This window comes from Salmo salar, chromosome 03 (genome assembly GCF_965601325.2).
Source record: "Salmo salar chromosome 03, fSalSal1, whole genome shotgun sequence".
Classification (NCBI taxonomy): domain Eukaryota; kingdom Metazoa; phylum Chordata; class Actinopteri; order Salmoniformes; family Salmonidae; genus Salmo; species Salmo salar.
Genome location: NC_138293.1, coordinates 57,517,479 through 57,540,780, shown reverse-complemented (window position 1 = coordinate 57,540,780; position 23,302 = coordinate 57,517,479). Strand labels below are relative to the sequence as shown.

Below are 23,302 nucleotides of genomic sequence, written 5' to 3'. Positions count from 1 at the left end.
TAAAAAGCTGTTTTTTGATATAAATATGAACTTGATTGAACAAAACATGCATGTATTGTATAACATAATATCCGAGGTGTGTCATCTGATGAAGATCATCAAAGGTTAGTGCTGCATTTAGCTGTCTTCTGGGTTTTTGTGACATTATATGCTAGCTTGAAAAATGGGTGTCTGATTATTTCTGGCTTGGTACTCTGCTGACATAATCTAATGTTTTGCTTTCGCTGTAAAGCCTTTTTGAAATCGGACAGTGTGGTTAGATAAAGGAGAGTCTTGTCTTTAAAATGCTGTGAAATAGTCATATGTTTGAAAAATTGAAGTTTTTGTATTTTTGAGGAATTTGTAATTCGCGCCACGCCTATCATTGGATATTGGAGCAGGTGTTCCGCTAGCGGAATGTCTAGATGTAAGAAGTTAGCAAACTGTTGCAGAAAATGGAGTTTGACCAAATACAATGCTATTTCTCTGCAAACAAATTAACAACAGACTTTCAGCATGCTTATAGAGAAGGGCCCTCAACATGTACTGCACTGACACAAATTAATGATGATTGGTCAAAAGAAATTGATAATAAGAAGATTGTGGTAGTTGTACTGTTAGATTTCAGTGCAGCCTTTCGTATTGTTGACCATAACCTGTTGTTGGGAAAACGTATGTGTTATGGCTTTTCAACCTCTGCCATAGTCAGAACTATCTATCTAATGGAACTCAGAGGGTTTCCTTTAAATGGAAGCTTCTCTAATGTCAAACATGTCAAGTGTGGTGTAACACAGGGCAGCTCTCTAGGCCCTCTATTCTTTTCTATTTTTACCAATGACCTGCCACTGGCATTAAACAAAGAATGTTAGTCGATGTATGCTGATGATTCAACCATATATGCATCAGCAACCACAGCTAATGAAGTCACTGAAATCCTTAACAAAGAGCTGCAGTCTGTTTTGGAATGGGTGGCCAGTAATAAACTGGCCCTGAAGCTCTCTAAAACGAAGAGCATTACATTTGGTACAAATCATTCCCTAAGTTCTAGACCTCAGCTGAATCTGGTAATGATAGGTGTGGCACTTGGTGTTATCTTAGATTGTAAACTGTCATGGTCAAAACATATAGATTCAATGGTTGTAAAGATGGGGAGAGTGATGTCTTTTTTTTACATTTTTGTCACTCCTGCATTTCCCGTGGTGCTGGACTTACCCTGGTTGGTCTGTCATGACCCCACTATTTCGTGGCAACAGAGGGCTCTCAAGGTGTGGTCACGAGAGTGCTCAGGGAGGTGTGTGGGGGTTTCCATCGGTGTGACTACGGTGGAAAGTCCAGACCAGGTCTCCACAGTGCGCATCCACTCAGAATATGCAGATTTGGCTCTTGCCTTCTGTAAGAAGAAGGCGACTAAATTCCCACCTCATCGACGGGGGGATTGTGCGATAAATCTCCTGGTAGACGCAGCACTTCCCAGGAGTCACGTGTATCCTCTGTCACAGGAGGAGACGGTGGCTATGGAAACATATGTCTCCGAATCCCTGGGGCAGGGATACATTCGGCCTTCCACTTCACCTGCCTCCTCGAGTTTATTTTTTGTGAAGAAGAAGGATGGGGGTCTGCGCCGGTGTATTGACTATCGAGGTATCAATCAGATCACTGTGAGGTACAGCTACCCGCTGCCTGTCATCGCCAGTGAGATCGAGTCAATGCACGGGGCGCGCTTCTTCACAAAATTGGATCTCATGAGCGCTTACAACCTGGTGTGTATCCGGGAGGGGGACGAGTGGAAGACGGCATTTAGTACCACCTCAGGGCACTATGAATACCTCGTCATGCCGTACGGGTTGATGAATGCTCCATTCCAAGCTTTTGTTGACGAGATTTTCCCAGGACCTGCACTGGCAGGGTGTAGTGGTGTATATCGACGACATTCTGATATACTCCGCTACACGCGCCGAGCATGTGTCCCTGGTGCGCAGGGTGCTTGGTCGACTGTTGGAGCATGACCTGTACGTCAAGACTGAGAAATGTCTGTTCTTCCAACAGTCCGTCTCCTTCCTAGGGTACCACATTTCTACGTCAGGGGTGGAGATGGAGAGTGACTGCATTTCAGCCGTGCATAATTGGCCGACTCCCACCATGGTAAAGTAAGTGCAGCGGTTTCTAGGGTTTGCCAACTACTACCGGAGGTTTATCCGGGGTTTTGGTCAGGTAGTAGCTCCCATTACCTCACTGCTGAAGGGGGGACCGGTGCGGCTGCAGTGGTCGGCTGAGGCGGATAGAGGGCTTTTGGTCACCTGAAGGCTCTGTTTACCTCAGCTTCCGTGCTGGCTCATCCGGATCCCTCTTTGGCATTCATAGTGGAGGTGGACGCGTCCGAGGCTGGGATAGGAGCCGTGCTCTCTCAGCGCTCGGGCACGTCACCAAAGCTCCGCCCCGTGCTCTCTTTTCGAAGAAGCTCAGCCCGGCGGAGCGAAACTATGATGTGGGGGAGCTGTTGGCTGTTGTCAAGGCTCTGAAGGCGTGGAGACATTGGCTTGAGGGGGCTAAACACCCTTTTCTCATCTGGACTGACCACCGCAATCTGGAGTACATCTGGAGGGCGAGGAGACTGAACCCTCGCCAGGCAAGGTGGGCTATGTTCTTTACCCGTTTTGTTTTCACTCTATCCTACAGACCAGGTTCCCAGAACACTAAGGCAGACGCACTGTCCCAGATGTATGACACAGAGGACCGGTCCATGGATCACACTCCTATACTTCCGGCCTCTTGCCTGGTGGCACCGGTGGTGAGGCAGCTGGACGCGGACATCGAGCAGGCGTTACGCACAGAGCCCACTCCCCCCCAGTGTCCAGCTGGGCGCCTGTACGTTCCGTCTGCTGTCCGCGACCGTTTGATCTATTGGGCCCATTCGTCACCCTCCTCTGGTCATCCTGGCATCGGTCGGACGGTGCATTGCCTTAGTGGGAAGTATTGGTGGCCCACCTTGGCCAAGGACGTGAGGGTTTATGTTTCCTCCTGCTCAGTGTGCGCCCAGTGCAAGGCTCCCAGGCACCTGCCCAGAGGGAAATTACAACCCCTACCCGTTCCACAACGGCCATGGTCACACCTGTCGGTGGACTTCCTGACGGATCTTCCTCCCTCACAGGGCAACACCACGATCCTGGTCATTGTGGATTGGTTTTCTAAGTCCTGCCATCTCCTCCCTTTTCCCGGTCTCCCTACAGCCCTACAGACTGCAGAGGCCCTGTTCACACACGTCTTCCGGCACTACAGGGTGCCTGAGGACATATTTTCTGATCGGGGTCCCCAGTTCACGTCCAGGGTCTGGAGAGCATTCATGGAACGTCTGGGGGTCTCTGTCAGCCTCACCTCAGGTTTTCACCCCGAGAGTAACGGGCAGGTGGAGAGAGTAAACCAGGATGTCGGTAGGTTTCTGCGGTCATATTGCCAGGACCGGCTGGGGGAGTGGGCGGCGTTCATCCCCTGGGCAGAGATGGCCCATAACTCACTCCGCCACTCCTCCACTAACCTCTCTCCTTTCCAGTGCGTACTGGGGTATCAGCCGGTTCTGGCACCTTGGCATCAGAGCCAGATCGAAGCTGCTGCGGTTGACGAATGGTTTAAGCCCTAGGAGGAGACCTGGGACGCCGCCCATGTGCACCTACAACGGGCCGTGAGGAGGCAAAAAGCGAGCGCCAACCCCCACCGCAGCAAGGCCCCGGTGTTCGCACCGGGGGACCAGGTCTGGCTCTCGACCCGAAACCTGACCCTCCGCTTGCCCTGCCGGAAGCTGGGACGGCGGTTTGTGGGGCCATTTAAAGTCCTGAGGAGACTGAACAAGGTATGCTACAGGTTACAGCTTCCCCCAGATTATCGTATTAATCCCTCGTTCCATGTGTCTCTCCTCATGCCGGTGGTAGCTGGTCCACTCCAGGAAGCTGAGGTGCGGGAGGTTCCTCTGCCCCCTGTGGACATCGAGGGGGCCCCGGTGTATGCTGTTCGAGCCATCCTGAACTCGAGGCGTCAGGCAAGGGGCCTTCAGTACCTCGTAGAGTGGGAGGGGTACTGTCCGGAGGAGAGATGCTGGGTGCCGGTGGAGGACGTCCTGGTCCCTTGGTTGCTGCGGGATTTCCATCATCTCCATCCGGATCGCCCTGCGCCTCGTCCTCCGGGTCTTCCCCGAGGTCGATGTCGGCGCGCGGCTGAGGGGGGGGTACTGTCACGACTTCCTCCGAAGTCGGTCAATCTCCTTGTTTGGGCGGTGTTCGGCGGTCGACGTCACCGGCTTTCTAGCCACCGCCGATCCACTTTTCATTTTCCATTTGTTCTGTCTTTGTCTTCACTCAACCAATTACTTGTTTATAATTTAACCCTCTGTTCCCCATGTCATGTTTGTGAGTGATTGTTTATTGTAATTCGGTCCGTCTTTGTGGGCTTGTGATGTTACTTTGTAAATTTGTCTTTTTGAGTAAATTACATTGATTACTCATATCTGCTGTCCTGCGCCTGACTCTCTACACCAGCTACACACAGGACCCTTACACAGTCATAGGGTTAAGTGCTGTAAAGAAATACCTAGTTAAGCTGCAGCTGGCCCAGAATAGAGTGGTCCAGATCCAGAACAAATTAAAGGAAATGTACAGTATTATACAGAGCCATGAGTTCATGGAACTCCCTTCCATCGTATATAGCACTAGTGAACAGCAAACCTGGTTTCCAAAAACAAATGAAGCAACACCTCACGACACAACGCCTCTCCCCCAAGTGACCTACTTGTTGTGTGTATGTACTGATATATATGTGTACAGATGAAGTCTGAAGTTTACATACACATAGGTTGGAGTCATTAAAATTTGTTTTTCAACCACTCCACAAATTTCTTGTGAACAAACTATAGTTTAGGCAAGTCGGTAGGACATCTACTTTGTGCATGATACAAGTAATTTTCCAACAATTGTTTACAGACAGATTATTACACTTATAATTCACTGTATCACAATTCCAGTGGGTCAGAAGTTACATACAATAAGTTAACTGTGCCTTTTAAACAGCTTGGAAAGTTCCAGAAAATGATGTCATGGCTTTAGAAGCTTAGAAGCTAATTGACATCATTTGAGTAAACTGGAGGTGTACCTGTGGATGTATTTCAAGGCCTACCTTCAAACTCAGTGCCTCTTTGCTTGACATCATGGGAAAATCAAAAGAAATTAGCCAAGTCCTCAGAAAAGAAATTGTAGACCTCCACAAGTCTGGTTCATCCTTGGGAGCAAATTCCAAACGCTCATATGTACAAACAATAGTACGCAAGTATAAACACCATGGGACCACTCAGTTGTCGTACCGCTCAGGAAGGAGACGTGTTCTGTCTCCTAGAAATGAACGTACTTTGGTGCGAAAAAATGCAAATCAATCCCAGAACAACAGCAAAGGACCTTGTGAAGATGCTGGAGGAAACAGGTACAAAAGAACCTATATCCACAGTAAAAAGAGTCCTATATCGACTGAACCTGAAAGTCCGCTCAGCAAGAAAGAAGCCACTGCTCCAAAACCGCCATAAAAAAGCCAGACTATGGTTTGCAACTGCACATGGAGAAAACGATCATACTTTTTGGAGAAATGTCCTCTGGTCTGATGAAACAAAAATAGAACTGTTTGGCCATAATGACCATTGTTATGTATGGAGGAAAAAGGGGGAGGCTTGCAAGCCGAAGAACACCATCCCAACCATGAAGCACGGGGGTGGCAGAATCATGTTGTGGGGGTGATTTGCTGCAGGAGGGACTGGTGCACGTCACAAAATAGATGGCTTCATGAGAAAGGAAAATGATGTGGATATATTGAAGTAACATCTCAAGACATCAGTCAGGAAGTTAAAGCTTGGTCGCAAATGGGTCTTCCAAATGGACAATGACCCCAAGCATACTTCCAAAGTTGTGGCAAAATGGCTTAAGGACAACAAAGTCAAGGTATTGGAGTGGCCATCACAAAGACCTGACCTCAATCCCATAGAAAATCTGTGGGCAGAACTTAAAACGTGTGTGCGAGCAAGGAGGCCTACAAACCTGACTCAGTTACACCAGCTCTGTCAGGAGGAATTGGCCAAAATTCACCCAACTTATTGTGGGAAGCTTGTGGAAGGCAACCGGAAATGTTTTACGCAAGTTAACAATTTAAAGGCAATGCTACCAAATACTAATTGAGTGTATGTCAACTTCTGAGCCACTGGGAATGTGATGAAAGAAATAAAAACTAAAATAAATCACTCTCTCTACTATTATTCTGACATTTCACATTCTTAAAATAAAGTGGTGATCCTAACTGACCTAAGACAGGGAATGTTTACTAGGATTAAATGTCAGGAATTGTGAAAAACTGAGTTTTAATGTAAAACTGAGTTTTAATGTATTTGGCTAAGGTGTATGTAAACTTCCGATTTCAACTGTAACTGCTTGATGCGTGTGCGCGCACACACACACACACACACACACACACACTACATGTTAGTGTTTTTAAAAGTTTGGACACACCTACTCATTCAAGGGTTTTTCTTAATTTTTACTATTTTCTACATTGTAGAATAATAGTGATGATATAAAAACGATGAAATAACTCACATGGAATCATGTAGTACCCAAAAAAGTGTTAAAGAAATAAAAAATATATTTTATATTTGAGATTCTTCAACGTAGCCACCCTTACCCTTGATGACAGCTTTGCACACTCTTGGCATTCTCTCAACCAGCTTCATGAGGTAGTCACCTGGAATACATTTAAAATAGCAGGTATGCCTTGTTAAAAGTACATTTGTGGAATTTCTTTCCTTCTTAATGCATTTGAGCAAATCAGTTGTGTTGTGACAAGGTAAGGGTGGTATACAGAAGATAGCCCTATTTGAAAAACACCAAGTCCATATTATGGCAAGAAGAGCTCAAATAAGCAAAGAGAAACAACAGTCCATCATTACTATAAGACAAGAAGGTCAGTCAATGCAGAAAAGTTCAAGAACTTTGAACATTTCTTCATTGCAGTCACAAAAACCATCAAATGCTTTGATGAAACTAGCTCTCATGAGCACCGCCACAGGAAAGGAAGAACCAGAGTCACCTCTGCTACAGAAGATACGTTTATTACAGTTACCAGCCTCAGAAATTAGCCCAAATAAATGCTTCACAGAGTTCAAGTAATTGACACATCTCAACATCAACCATTCAGCTGAGACTGCGTGAATCAGTCCTTTATGGTCAAATTGCTGAAAAGTAACCACTACTAAAGGACACCAATAATAAGAAGAGACATGCTTGTGGCAAGAATCACAAGCAATGGACATTAGACCGGTGGAAATCTGTCCTTTGGTCTGATGAGTCCAAATTTTAGATTTTGGTCAGATGAGTCCAAATGTTTTATTTTTGGTTCCAACCATTGTGTCTTTGTGGGACACAAAGTAGGTGAAAGGATTATCTCCACATGTGTGATTCCCACCGTGAAGCATGGAGGAGGATGTGTGATAGTGTGGGGGTGCTTTGCTGTTGACACTGTCAGTGATTTATTTTGAATTCAAGGAACACTTAACCAGCATGGCTACCTGTCACGCCCTGACCGTAGAGATCCTTATTATTCTCTATGTTTGGTTAGGTCAGGGTGTGACTCAGGTGGGGAAGTCTATGTTTTTTGTTTCTTTGTTTTTGGGCCAGTGTGGTTCCCAATCAGAGGCAGCTGTCTATCGTTGTCTCTGATTGGGAAGCATACTTAGGCAGCCTGTTTTCCACCTGTGTTTGTGGGAGGTTCTTTACTGTTTAGTATCTGTGCCTGACGGAACTGTTCGCTTTCGTTTTGTTGTTTTTGGTTATTCTTGTTTTGAGTGTTTCTTGTAATAAATTATCATGAACACTCACCTCGCTGCGCTTTGGTCCACTTCTACTTCTAACAACGTCGGGTGTTACACTACCACAGCATTCTGCAGCGATACGCCATCCCATCTGGTTTGTGCTTAGTGGGACTATCATTTGTTTTTCAATGGGACAATGACTCAACACACCTCCAAGCTGTGTAAGGGCTATTTGACCAAGAAGGAGAGTGATGGATTGCTCCGTCAGATGACCTGGCCTCCACAATCACCCGACCTCAACCCAATTGATATTGTTTGGGATGAGTTGGACCACAGAGTGAAGGAAAAGCAGCCAACAAGTGCTCAGCATATGTGGGAACTCCTTCAAGACTGTTGAAAAAGCATTACAGGTGAAGCTGGTTGAGAGAATGCCAAGAGTGTGCAAAGCTGTCATGAAGGCAAAGGGTGGCTATTTTGAAGAATGTCAAATATAAAATATATTTTGATTTGTTTAACACTTTTTGGGTTACTACATGATTCCATATCTGTTATTTCATAGTTTTGATGTCTTCACTATTATTCACGATGTAGAAAATAGTAAAAATAAAGGAAACCCTGGAATGAGTAGGTGTGTCCAAACTTTTGACTGGTACTGTATGTAAATTGTGAAGTCTTTTGTCTGTAAAGTTTTTTTTTTATGTGTCGAACCCCAGCAAGACTAGCTGTCACCACTGGCGTCGGCTAATGAGGATCCTAATAAATCAAATCAAATAGATATTGAATAATGTTAAACATGACTTGAAAAAGCAATCAGTTCCATCTCCTACAGAACTCTATGTGTAACCCCAGCTGAATGGAATTGAAATGTCTGCTAAAGAGATTAGTGCATTGAGGTGTAACTGGAACTGTGTAGACAGAGAAAAGTGTAGGTTTTCATTCACGTCTGAAACAGAGCCTTTCTAGTTGATTTGCATCAGGGCTTGAAGAAGGTGGGGATGCATTCACTCTATAAAGTGTGTAATTGTCCAAAGCCTTGGTGCTCTCTGTTTCCTCACATCTTTGTGTGGCAGACCTATGCTAACAGACTGTGTTAATCTGCTATGCCTTGGGTGGATGGCATTTGTACCTTGTAATTGGGAAGGAAGTGGATGTGTGTGTGTGTGTGTGTGTGTGTGTGTGTGTGTGTGTGTGTGTGTGCATGTGTGTGTAGAAGATCTATTAAAGGAGCTGTCGAAGCTCTTGATCGTTTTGACACGGCAGGCAACATTAGTGACCTTTTAGATACACCTCATCACAGAAGTTACCACAAACGTCACAAGCCGTGACCGGTCTCCTATTGATTATCCACACTACTAAGTACAGAAGCGGCTTTACAAGAATCCCAAAGATAATTAGATTAATAGTCTTGCAAACCCGACCCTTGTCAACAGCAGTGACTAGGGTCTGCAATTCATGACGGACTCTTTTGGTTGTTCGATAAGGGGAAAAATGATTGTTTCCGGGGTGTTTCGCCTTCAGACAGACAAATCTCCCAACAGATCATGAGGCAGACATGCCAGAACATTACAATTTCAATCCAAAATGTACAAGCAAAACATTTGCAGTTGTTTAAATGATGGTGGTTGATGCAAACTAGCTACTTGTGATATGGACATATTAAAAAATAACCTTTGTTATCTCCATCTTGCTAGCCACTATTTTGTGTATGGGGTTTGTGGCCAACAAGGCAGTGACGCAGGCAGTTTCTCTATGACAAACTGACATTCTATTACGCACAGACATTACATGTTAACCCGGAACATTGGATACATAGTGGGAGGCAACTGGGTTAGCTTTCGTTGTATATAGATTATCTCAGCAATAACCATGCTTGCATCTCAGGTCTCTGTCTCTCTTTACGATGTTTTCCATTTCTATTTTAGTAATTTAGCATACACTCTTATCAGAGCGACTTACAGTTAGGGTTAGGTTGCAGTTTTCCCCTGTCATGTTTGTTCATTACTGCAATGCCTGAGCACAACAGATGATAGCAATATATGTGCATAAAGATGAAAGCATGATAAAATAATATTTCTGATTCATGGAAAATAAGCAAAGATGGGTCACAATCTGTGTGGCCTGCTATGGACCCGTAATCCACCGTGGGTCACTAACATACTAGCAACAACACGCTAGTGGAAAACATGCTTACAGGTAGTGTCGTGGAAAATTGTCTTAAGAATAACACTTCTTACAAGAACTTGTAAATTCAATATAGACTTTAATACAGAGTAATAAAGCCGAGCCGGTCCGCGGAACAACAACTGCCTTCCTTAGGCCCCGGCTCTGCTTTTATGCATATACAATACATAGGTCCATCCTTTATGTAAATGAAGTAAAACCCCCTATGCATTCTGCCACCTTTTTCTTTCAACCCAATTGATAATGCCCTCATCTGCTTTTAGCTCTAACATTGTAGTGGCTGGATAACGCCCATATCTGCTTTTAGCTCTAACATAGTAGGGGCTAGACTCTCCTCATATGGATATGAAAATAATGCATGCATTGCAGGCTTACGCTTGGCATATATTTAGTCAAGTCCATACATACAGCTTGCTTGGCCTTTACGTGGTTCCTGCTTGGGGATGTATATCCATCTGTTATTTCCACTCAGGGCCTGCTGTCAGTCTCCTCTTTCGCTAGCTAATGTATTTCTATCTTTCTTTCCCTCAGCAAGTCTACCTTTCTCCCACAGTAGCGGCAAACCTGAACCTGGAGATAAGGGGATTAACACCTCAACACCTCACTGCGGCCTTCCATGATGACCATACCAACAACAAAACAGCAACAACAGCAACCACCACACTAGGGATGCAGCTGGGCAGGTAACCTTTAATGACAGCTGCTGCACTACCAGTGAGGCGGCTGTGTCTGTTAGTCAGGTGAGCTGGGAGAGTGGGAGGAGAGAGGGAGAGAATGAGTGAATGAGAGGGAATGGTAGAGGGAGCGAGGTTGAGAGAGTGACAACAACTGAATGAGAGAGACGGAATGAAAGAGAGAAACGTAGAGAACAGCAGACTGTGATGAAGAGGTAGGCAGATTGCTTGGGTGGATAGGCTCTGTTTAGCTATAACACCATGTTGAAATAGTAATTGAGGCAAGCCATATCTGGGCTAGGTAGATGTCAGTACCCTTACGGAAAAAACACATGAATTTCACATATGATCACGTGATCTTCTGTGAAGTTAATGTGATAACGTGACAACATGTAAAAGCAACCTGTGATAACGCAAAACCACAAATGTGAAAACATGATCTAATGTGAAATAAATGTGACAATTAATGCTTTTAATATGGAAAACTCCAAATTCGATTTTCACGTGAACGTTTTTCACTTGTGAAAATGCAATTAAACATGTGAGAGTTAGATTTTCACATGTGAATTTTTCTTAATGTGGAACTGCAAATTTGATTTTAACATGTGAAAATTCTATTCCACATGTGAGAATTCAGTTTTTAAGTGAAAGTTGTTCACATGAAAGTCCAAATTCGATTTTCAAATGTGAAAATGTGTCAAATGTGAAACTTAATTTAAAATATCATCACATGCCGTGTTCCAAAACTACATGGTTTCACATGTGAAAGGATGTGATCACATGTGAAAATCCACATATCATCACATTTAAAGTTTTACAAAACCATGATTTCACATGTGAAATTTCACATGAAATGATGTGGTTTTTCCATAAAGGGTTATGGATGGATAAATAGATGGAGTAAGAGAAGAGAACACATAAGCAAAATAGGAGGTGTCTGTCTGGGTACATTTAGCGTTGTCGGACTACATTTGCTAGTGATTCGATGAGTCGTAAGGAGAGAAGACTTTCCAATGTTTTTTTTCTCCCCAAAGATTTAAAACTTCAGTGAAGACATCCAAGCCTCACTATGTAAATGAGAGAGGTAGAGACGCTGGAGGGATTTGAAAACCCAGCACAACCCCAAACACGATTCTGATAAACTAAAATGGAGATAAAACGCAAAGTTGTGGAGCTGCAGGCAGTTTAAAACTAATTAGAGCACGTCAGATTGGAGATGGCAAGCAGGCAGCCCTCATACGGCTGATAACATTACTCTGGGCTTTGGTAGAAAAATGTGTTACTTATTAATCAAACAAAGGGGACTCTAATTTGTCCTGCACAACTTTTACAACTACAGGCAGCAATGCATCATGGGCTGCCAAAGAAAAGCCCTAGTGATTGGCTTAGAGAAAATCCTCCCCTTCATTTCATGGGGGTCAAATTTATCTTTCTTTTTTGGTAGAGCACAGCGGGATGTGACATTTACTTTAAACAGTAAACCGAATATAGAAAAAAATAGGACTGTAAAATAAAGTGTAGTGGCTAAATTGTCTAATATAATTGTCCCAATGCAATTTCCATCCTAATAATTTAGCTAGAATGGAGAGTGGTGGAAGTATGAAAACAAGCATTTCACTACACCCGCAATAACATCTGCTAAATATTTGAATGTGACCAATAAAATTGGATTTATTTGATTTGTATAGTTCTGACTCATACAAATCCAATGTCCAGAGTCTGATTCAAGTTGGAACGTGTTAATCCATTTATTTGTTGTTACTCTCTTTACAAAAATTGAAAGAAAAATGTAACAAAATGGATTCTGATTGAAAATGGAAATGAAAAGGTCCTTAAATTCATACTAAACTAACACACATTGCATGGCCTGGCATTACCAATACTTTTTTTTCACATACCTTCAGACCCTGAAGGTTGATTAATGTCTAAGATGTTGCTGTGCATAAGTGCAGCACTTTGTCAGTTGAGTAACAAAACTAGCCCTAGACACATGTTTTCTCTGTATCAAAATGAATGCAGCTCTTTTGTGTTACATACCGTGAATCATATATTTTGCAAAAGCATAAAAAAAGTGACACATAAACTGATACCAGGCAAAACACACTTACACTTTGGGACCACATGAACATTTCTACTGTACTCACCGGCAGTGACATTGCTGGGCGTGAGGGTCAGATTCCACAGTGCCAACGTACGTGCTGAAACACAAGAGGAAAATCATATATTAATACACCACTAAAATATACAGAAAACACATGAATAAAACCATATTCCATTTACAATTCATGTATAGTCCTATTCAGGTTTGAAATGACGATGGATACGTGTTGGATCAATGGTGACAACAAAGAAAGAAAAAGAGACTCAATGTCATAAAAGTCTTGTAATTATCTTCTTTGTATTCTGTCCTCCATTACTTTTAAAACGTGCTACCAGTCAACATAGACAATTAGGCACGCAAGACGCAACACTAGTGAAATTATTTCAACAATCTGACAAGGTGGAATACAAGAGAAAAAAGAAGAATCGTCTTTGATTAATATCTGTAAACATGATGCTTGCCACTGTAACCAACCATACCTTACACCCCATTCCCCGATCCCTCACCCACCCCTCTCCCCTTACATTTGCACAGCACTTCATTTCATACTATACATAATATACTGCTCAAAAAAATAAAGGGAACACTTAAACAACACATCCTAGATCTGAATGAAATAAATAATCTTATTAAATACTTTTTTCTTTACATAGTTGAATGTGCTGACAACAAAATCACACAAAAAGAATCAATGGAAATCCAATTTATCAACCCATGGAGGTCTGGATTTGGAGTCACACTCAAAATTAAAGTGGAAAACCACACTACAGGCTGATCCAACTTTGATGTAATGTCCTTAAAACAAGTCAAAATGAGGCTCAGTAGTGTGTGTGGCCTCCACATGCCTGTATGACCTCCCTACAACGCCTGGGCATGCTCCTGATGAGGTGGCAGATGGTCTCCTGAGGGATCTCCTCCCAGACCTGGACTAAAGCATCCGCCAACTCCTGGACAGTCTGTGGTGCAACGTGGCGTTGGTGGATGGAGCGAGACATGATGTCCCAGATGTGCTCAATTGGATTCAGGTCTGGGGAACGGGCGGGCCAGTCCATAGCATTAATGCCTTTCTCTTGCAGGAACTGCTGACACACTCCAGCCACATGAGGTCTAGCATTGTCTTGCATTAGGAGGAACCCAGGGACAACCGCACCAGCATATGGTCTCACAAGGGGTCTGAGGATCTCATCTCGGTACCTAATGGCAGTCAGGCTACCTCTGGCGAGCACATGGAGGGCTGTGCGGCCCCCCAAAGAAATGCCACCCCACACCATGACTGACCCACCGCCAAACCGGTCATGCTGGAGGATGTTGCAGGCAGCAGAACGTTCTCCACGGCGTCTCCAGACTCTGTCACGTGCTCAGTGTGAACCTGCTTTCATCTGTGAAGAGCACAGGGCGCCAGTGGCAAATTTTCCAATCTTGGTGTTCTCTGGCAAATGCCAAACGTCCTGCACGGTGTTGGGCTGTAAGCACAACCCCCACCTGTGGACGTCGGGCCCTCATACCACCCTCATGGAGTCTGTTTCTGACCGTTTGAGCAGACACATGCACATTTGTGGCCTGCTGGAGGTCATTTTGCAGGGCTCTGGCAGTGCTTCTCCTGCTCCTCCTTGCACAAAGGCGGAGGTAGCGGTCCTGCTGCTGGGTTGTTGCCCTCCTACGGCCTCCTCCACGTCTCCTGATGTACTGGCCTGTCTCCTGGTAGCGCCTCCATGCTCTGGACACTACGCTGACAGACACAGCAAACCTTCTTGCCACAGCTCGCATTGATGTGCCATCCTGGATGAGCTGCACTACCTGAGCCACTTGTGTGGGTTGTAGACTCCGTCTCATGCTACCACTAGAGTGAAAGCACCGCCAGCATTCAAAAGTGACCAAAACATCAGCCAGGAAGCATAGGAACTGAGAAGTGGTCTGTGGTCCCCACCTGCAGAACCACGCCTTTATTGGGGGTGTCTTGCTAATTGCCTATAATTTCCACCTGTTGTCTATTCCATTTGCACAACAGCATGTGAAATTTATTGTCAATCAGTGTTGCTTCCTAAGTGGACAGTTTGATTTCACAGAAGTGTGATTGACTTGGAGTTACATTGTGTTGTTTAAGTGTTCCCTTTATTTTTTTGAGCAGTGTATATAAACTCAGCAAAAAAAGAAACGTCCCTTTTTCAGGACCCTGTCTTTCAAAGATAATTAGTAAAAATCCAAATAACTTCACAGATCTTCATTGTAAAGGGTTTTAACACTGTTTCCCATGCTTGTTCAATGAACCATAAACAATTAATGAACATGCACCTGTGGAACGGTCTTACAGACGGTAGGCAATTAAGGTCGCAGTTATGAAAACTTAGGACACTAAAGAGGCCTTTCTACTAACTCAGCAAAACAGCAAAAGAAAGATGCCCAGGGTCCCTGCTCATCTGCATAAACGCGCCTTAGGCATGCTGCAAGGAGGCATGAGGACTGCAGATGTGGCCAGGGCAATAAATTGCAATGTCCGTACTGTGAGATGCCTAAAACAGCGCTACAGGGAGACAGGATGGACAGCGGATCGTCCTCGCAGTGGCAGACCACGTGTAGCAACACCGGCACAGGATCGGTACATCTGAACATCACACCTGCGGGACAGGTACAGGATGGCAACAACAACTGCCCGAGTTACACCAGGAACGCACAATCCCTCCATCAGTGCTCAGACTGTCCACAATAGGCTGAGAGAGGCTGGACTGAGAGCTTGTAGGCCTGTTGTAATTCAGGTCCTCACCAGACATCCCCGGCAACAACGTCACCTATGGGCACAAACCCACCATCGCTGGACCAGACAGGACTGGCAAATGTGCTCTTCACTGATGAGTTGTGGTTTTGTCTCACCAGGGGTGATGGTCGGATTTGCGTTTATCGTCGAAGGAATGAGCATTACACCGAGGCCTGTACTCTGAAGCGGGATAGATTTGGAGGTGGAGGGTCCATCATGGTCTGGGGTGGTGTGGCACAGCATCATCGGGCTGAGCTTATTGTCATTGCAGGCAATATCAATGCTGGTCGTTACAGGGAAGACATCCTCCTCCCTCATGTGGTAACCTTCCTGCAGGCTCATCCTGACATGACCCTCCAGCATGACAATGCCACCAGCCATACTGCTCGTTCTGTGCGTGATTTCCTGCAAGACAGGAATGTCAGTGTTCTGCCATGTCCAGCTAAGAGCCCGGATCTCAAACCCATTGAGCACGTCTGGGACTTGTTGGATCGGAGGGTGAGGGCTAGGGCCATTCCCCCCAGAAATGTCCGGGAACTTGCAGGTGCCTTGGTGGAAGAGTAAGGTAACATCTCAAAGCAAGAACTGGTAAATCTGGTGCAGTACTTAATGCAGCTGGTGGCCACACCAGATACTGACTGTTACTTTTTATTTTGATCCCCTCTTTGTTCAGGGACACATTATTCAATTTCTGTTAGTCACATGTCTGTGGAACTTGTTCAGTTTATGTCTCAGTTGTTGAATCTTGTTATGTTCATACAATATTTACACATGTTGTCACGGGTGTCGTAGGGTAGAGACCAAGACGCAGCGGGAAAATGTACACTCATCTTCTTTTTATTAGGTGAAGAAGGAAAAACACATATAACGTATACAAAACAAAACAAACTTGACAGTCTTGTCACGCAAAACAGCTAAACAAGAACAATCTCCCACAAAAAAAACATGAAAACAAACTCCTAATTATAGGAACCTCAATCAGAGGCAACAATAACCAGCTGCCTCCAATTGAAGGTCCAACCCCAATTAACTAAACATAGAAATACACAAGACTAGATAGAACATAGAACAATCTAACAAACCCCGGACTAATAAATCAAATACCCCTCTACCTAAACACATACACAAAACACACCCTGAACCACATAAATCAAACACCCCCTGCCACGTCCTGACCAAACTACAATAACAAATAACCCCTATACTGGTCAGGACGTGACACATGTTAAGTTTGCTGAAAATAAACGCAGTTGACAGTGAGAGGACGTTTCTTTTTTTGCTGAGTTTACATGGAAATATTCCCTTTTTCTCTCCGGCGTATGCTTTGATGTACAGTTGCATTATTCAAAAAGTGCAGGGTACATGGCACCCATGGAGCATGTTTCGTTTGAGCCAGGGCCGCACCGCATCTCATCATGAAGGAAACCTAGCACTCATGACTGTCAAATAGTTCCTTCCAAACATAATTCCATTCCCGTCTACCTTCTCTTTTCCCCTCATTGAACTTAGATCAAAGGACAGTTGGATAGAGTACGCTATCTATGTCAATAAAACATGAATATATATTAAAATATTCCTAAAGTACAGGCAGTTTGGGCTGTTTTTTAATAATGTGATGAAGTCAGAGGCAGTTTCACATGAATGGACAGACCGTTCTTTCATTTAATCTTAGATCATCCTCAAGTCCTGAGCCGGAATATAGAGGTCACACAGCACACTGTAGTGGCTCAAACACACAACCCATTTCATCCTCAAAACACTGCTAACTGTTTCCATGATTCATCCTGTATCTTTGGTGGATTCATATCCCATTTTGGTGGGAGTCCATGTTCATGTTCAATATGTGAGACTTGGCCTTGCTAGTAGGCCGTGTAATGTTGATATGATGGTTGATATTTACGATGCATTTTCACAGCTCCTAAAGGCCTGTCTCTTAGGCCTTCAGTCTGTTCCCCCTAACTGCCACTGTGGCTGCCATCCACTGACATAAAACAAGTTGGCCCAAGAACATGATTTCAACATAAACGGTTGTTATGTTCAGAGAAAGACACACACAGACACACATCCAAGCACTTAGCACGCATACACACACGCACACACACACACACACACACACACACACACACACACACACACACACACACACACACACACACACACACACACACACACACACACACACACACACACACACACACACACACACCACACACACACACACACACACACACACCCCTCTAACCAATGGACCGCATGTCCACACACTGTGAGCACTGTGAGGACTATGAGGACATGCAGTCTGCTCGTTGGAGGGTAGGTCACACAGACAGCACACACAGCACGTGTGATACTACATTGATAACACAAGTCCTACAATCCATCTTCAGAATTATTCTATAATAGAGGAATTCCCCAGGGACGTACTCACTCGTGATGACTGTGTCCATGCTCCAAACATTACCAGAACATCCTCCCCTAACAGGGAACAGGCTGTGGACATGGCTTGTGACAGTCCATCCATTATAAATAGTTATAATTAGAGAGGCGGCACCCTATTCCCTACATAGTGCACTACTTTGACCAGAACCCTATGGGCAAAACTAGTGCACTACATAGGGTGCCATTTGGGACTCAGACAATCATTCCAGAGAGACTGCAGGACCCTAGTGTTCCTATGCCCTTGGTTCAGGGAGCTTTCAGGTTCAGTGAGCCCCTGTATGGGTAGATAATATGTCAAAGGACCTGGCCAATGAGATAACATGCCCTGCAACCTATACAGGCTCAGAGCCAATACAGTACAAATGGATCCCTGTGATCTCTCTGATACCTCGAAAAACCCATAGAGATACACAGTATTGAATTTGCTTTTCCATCTCAGTAAACAATCATTTCACAGTACTGTATGTATTCAATGGGCAATCTAATAGATCACCCATCTCCCAAGACCAAGTCCCATCTCATGATGGTCTTCTGTACAGTAGCAGAGGTCAATGCCCTCTATTCTAACAGCCGGGGTCAGTGCGGCTGACTGAACGCAACTGAAGAGAGGTCAGAGTCAGAGTTGTCCTCCAGCTAGTCACCCTACTGTAGCACTCAGAGTATACCCTTCACACTGGTCTCAAATTCTATCAAGAACTCAAATATCACACAACTACTAGAGAAAGGTGCCACTCTTCAGTGCACTGGTGGTACTGTTGCCTCTAAACCAACTACCATAACAATTGTCAACAGCATACCATCCTGCATTCCTCTGAAGCTAAGCAGGGTTGGTCATGGATGGGGGACCAGATGCTGCTAGAAGTGGTGTTGGAGGGCCAGTAGGAGGCACTCTTTCCTCTGGTCTAAAAGTAAATATCCACAATAGGACAGTAATTGGGGACATTGCCCTGTGTAGGGTGCTGTCTTTCTGATGGGACACTGAACAGGTGTCCTGACTCTCTGTGGTCATTCATTATTGTAAAAGTAGGGGTGTTAAACCCAGTGTTCTGGCTAAATTCTGTCCATCATACCATCATGGCCACCTAATTATCCCCAGCTTGTAACTATTCCCCAGGTTGTTGCTGTGAATGTCTTCTCAGTCAACTCTCCGGGTTATAAAAAACAGATCCAGCCCTACCACTCACCTAAATGCTGTGCTCACGCACCAATAATTATTCCTTGCATTCATTCATGTGAGCGAGTCATCCCACACACACGTTCCAGTGATTCACTTCACCGCTGACTGGCGTAATGCAATTTGACAAGTTTATTGCTCAATTAATAAACCATGACTCATGCAAACTGCAGATGTTAGAAACAGAGCCTAAAACAGTTGCAATCATCTTTTCACACCATTTCAAGTAAAATCAAGCTTTTTGTTGTCAATAATTGGCTTACTGTGAAGATTGATGGATAGGCAGGATAGGCAGTACCACTCTCTCTCTCTCCCACACACTGAAAGCTATTAGTAACTGTGTGATGAGTACAGGATAAGCTGTGTAGATAAGAGATCTACCCAGGCAAATCCGGGATAAATACAAACAGGCTAGAATGTAGGAATTACTTATGGAAGTCATTTCGGGAAAGTTTTTAAGGGAGACGTTCAATACTACAACCAATTCAACAACAACTTGTTGGTGTAATAGCACTGATAAATCATGGCCTTCAGAGGCCCATTAAGGGGAGACAGACATTGATTCATGAAATTTGAGATGAGATGTTAATCACTGTTTGATCCGCATACTTTCCCAAAGCTACCCTCTGTTTAACGGGCACAGATATCAGAGATGGATGGAGCCAGAGAGAGAGAGAGGGAGAGAGAGATGAGAGAGAGAGAATGAGACAGAAAAGGAGAGAGAGGGAGAGATGCGAGAGAGACAGAGTACTCTCTTGACATGTGGAAGGGAGTAAACATCCTCTACTGCAGATAGCAGGATATATGGTGAGCGTTGGTGGGAAACAAGATCAAATCCATTGGAAAACATGCTCTGAATTTTGTGAATGAAATGACAAAGCCTATAGAATAAACAGCCAGCTATACAATTATGGGGGGTGTTCATATCTTACTGGATGTATTAAGTTTACACAGCAGCAAGTAATGTGAGGGGGCCGCTGTACATAACCCCATTGAAGTTTTCTGTTGAATAGTCACCATGGAAACAGAACTGCACAACCCCCTCCCCCCACCCACAAGTTTGATATGTCAACGTCTATTGACGCCAGCCAGCCATCACCCTTGATTGCGCTGACTTCTAAACAGCAGTTCTTAGAAGAGTTTATTGAAGTGGGCTGAGACGATTGTGTTAAACAAAGTCGATGATTTTTCTCTGCGTTAATAGCTTGTCTATTAGACATCCTCAGTGTTCTTTCTCAGCACTGCAACGACCTTAATCATAAGCCACTATCATCACGTTCCCCTCTTTTCTCTGCTCATAATAATTTGCCACAGTATCTTCCCTTTGTAGGTCAAAAGGGTGCTCATAAAGGCTATGGATAAAAAGGACATGCATTATTCTTGCTTTTTACTAAGCTGCTTAATTCCAACCAAGTAGTGGCTAATGTGCATCTCATCCTTCGATATCCCTTCAAAAGCACTTATGGCTAATTAAAGAACTGGGCACTGTGTGTGTGTGTGTGTGTGTGTGTGTGTGTGTGTGTGTGTGTGTGTGTGTGTGTGTGTGTGTGTGTGTGTGTGTGTGTGTGTGTGTGTGGTGTGCATGTGCGTGTGTGCGTGCACCCATGATTGCAGGCACGTGAGTGTTACTGAACCATCTCTCGCTGGTCCAACTGCCACAAATAGTTAATTGCACACAAGCTAATTTGATCCTTAAAGGAAGAAGAAAATTGCTTATTGCATTAGTTGAAAATGGCTTCCATCCAATTAGCAGGCTTATTCAAGGGAGACAACATCAATACTGCAGCTTCATCAGCGTTGTTTTTTTTTTTTTTACCTTTATTTAACTAGGCAAGTCACTTAAGAACTAATTCTTATTTACAATGACAGCCTAGGAACAGTGGGTTAACTGCCTTGTTCAGGGACAGAACACCAGATGTTTACCTTGTCAGCTCGGGGATTCAATCAAGTAACCTTTCGTTTACTGGCCCAACACTCTAACCACTAGGCTACCTGCCACCGTTTTTGCACAGATATACTATATTTCTGCAACATAAACTGCTGAACTGGCTATAACCTAAAGTTAAGGTAGCAGAGGAATACTTTCAGCAATAATAAATAATTAAAATACTGAGCTATATTGTATGCAAAAAAAATTGTATTATATTATTTTATACTAATGCAATTGTACGAGATTTTGTTTAACAAGTAATACGTTTTTGTATATCCCCAAGCACAAATCAAAATCCACACAGAAGTGGTTAATTGGCCACAGCATCAACATTTTGTAATGGCCATCTCAGTCTCAGAACTTCAAACCCAATAAAAACTGGTGGTTTGAATTGCAGAAGGAAGTCCATAAGTGCAGACGAGGGATACCAAGGATCTAGAAGGATTTTGTATGGAGAAGGATTGTGTATTGGGGAATGGTCTAAGCTCCCTCCCAATGTGTTCTCCAACTCATACAACAGCTCAGTGCAGTTATCTTCGCAAGGTGAGGTATTGAAAGGTATTGAAAACATTTTTTATTATTTTAAGATATATTACTTGTTAAACCAAATTTGTTTCTCTGAGCAATTGCATTAGTATAAAATATATATTTTTGGAACATACAATGTAACTCAGTATTTGAATTATTTATTTTATACAGTCATTTTTGCTCATCTTTTCAAGGGTGTCAATAATTTAACCCCACTGTATTTGCATAGTTTATTTGCAAAGCTCTAGTCTCGTCAGAAATGGGCAGTATTTCTGTTACATGTACTGTATGTGAAATATGTATTTTAATTTCTTCTGAGTATTTTGCATTTTGTATTACACTGGGCTGAACTACACTCAATGTATTTTCGAACAAGATATTTCGAAAGCTGTCATTTCTATTTTCAAAATACTTTTCTATACCATGTTTTATATAGCTGTTCACATTTTTGTTGTCCTCTTTCACCCTACATTGGTATCAAAAGTCTGATGGCACTACTGTGTGATGAGAGTGTCTGCTAAATGAACAGTACATTTGGAAAGTATTCAGACCCCTTTCCTTTTTCAACATTTTGTTACATTATAGCCTTATTCTGAAATGGATTCAATTACTTTTTATATCGTTAATCTACCCACAATACCGCCTAATGACAAAGCAAAAACTGATTTTTTATTTTTTTTGCAAAGTATAAGTATTCAGACCCTTTGCTATGAGACTTGAAATTGAGCTCAGGTGCATCCTGTGTCCATTGATCATCCTTGAGATGTTTCTACAACTTGATTGGAGTCCACCTGTGGTAAATACAATTGATTGGACATGATTTGGAAAGGCACATATAAGGTCCCACATAGACATTGCATGTCAGAGTAAAAACTAAGCCATGAGGTCGAAGGAATTGTACGTAGAGCTCCGAGACAGGATTGTGTCGAGGCACAGATCGGGGGAAGGTGACAAAACATTTCCGCAGCATTGAAGATCCCCAAGAGACAGTGGCCTCCATCATTCTTAAATGGAAGAAGTTTGGAACACCCAAGACACTTCCTAGAGCTGGCCACCCGGCCAAACTAAGCATTAGGAGGAGAGGCCTTGGTCAGGGAGGTGAGCAAGAACCCGATGGTCACTCTGACAGAGCTCCAGAGTTCCTCTATGGAGATAGGATAACCTTCCAGAAGGACAACCATCTCTACAGCACTCCACCTATCAGGCCTTTATGATAGAATGGTCAGACGGAAGCCACTCCTCAGTTAAAAGCACATGACAGCCAGCTTGGAGGTTGCCAAAAGGCACCTTTTTGAACTCTTTGTTCCTGAATGGCAAGCATCATGTTTGGAGGAAACTTGGCACCATCCCTATGGTGAAGCATGTTGGTGGCAGCATCATCCTATGGGGATGTTTTTTAGTCTCAGGGACTGGGAGACTAGTCAGGATTGAGGGAAGATGAATGGAGCAAAGTACAGAGTGATCCTTGATGAAAACCTGCTCCAGAGTGCTCAGGACCTCAGACTGGGGCGAAGGTTCACCTTCCAACAGGACAACAACCATAAGCACACAGAGACGATGCAAGAGTGACTTCGGGATAAGTCTCTGAATGTCCTAAAGTGGCCCAGCCAGAGCCTGTAATTGAACACGATATAACATCTCTGGAAAGACCTTAAAATAGCTGTGCAACGACACTCCCCATCCAACCTGACAGAGCTTGAGAGGCTCTGCAGAGAA

General features: G+C 43.9%; 1 protein-coding gene across 1 annotated transcript in view; it reads right to left on the bottom strand.

Annotated features, from left to right (window-relative positions):
• LOC106600876 (corticotropin-releasing factor receptor 1) overlaps window positions 1-23,302 on the bottom strand; it is a 183,636-nt gene that overhangs the window by 101,878 nt on the left and 58,456 nt on the right. Inside the window, exon 3 of the mRNA XM_014192620.3 lies at window positions 12,807-12,860. Coding sequence (XP_014048095.1) covers window positions 12,807-12,860 — 54 coding nt within the window. The remainder of the gene's footprint in view (window positions 1-12,806; window positions 12,861-23,302) is intronic.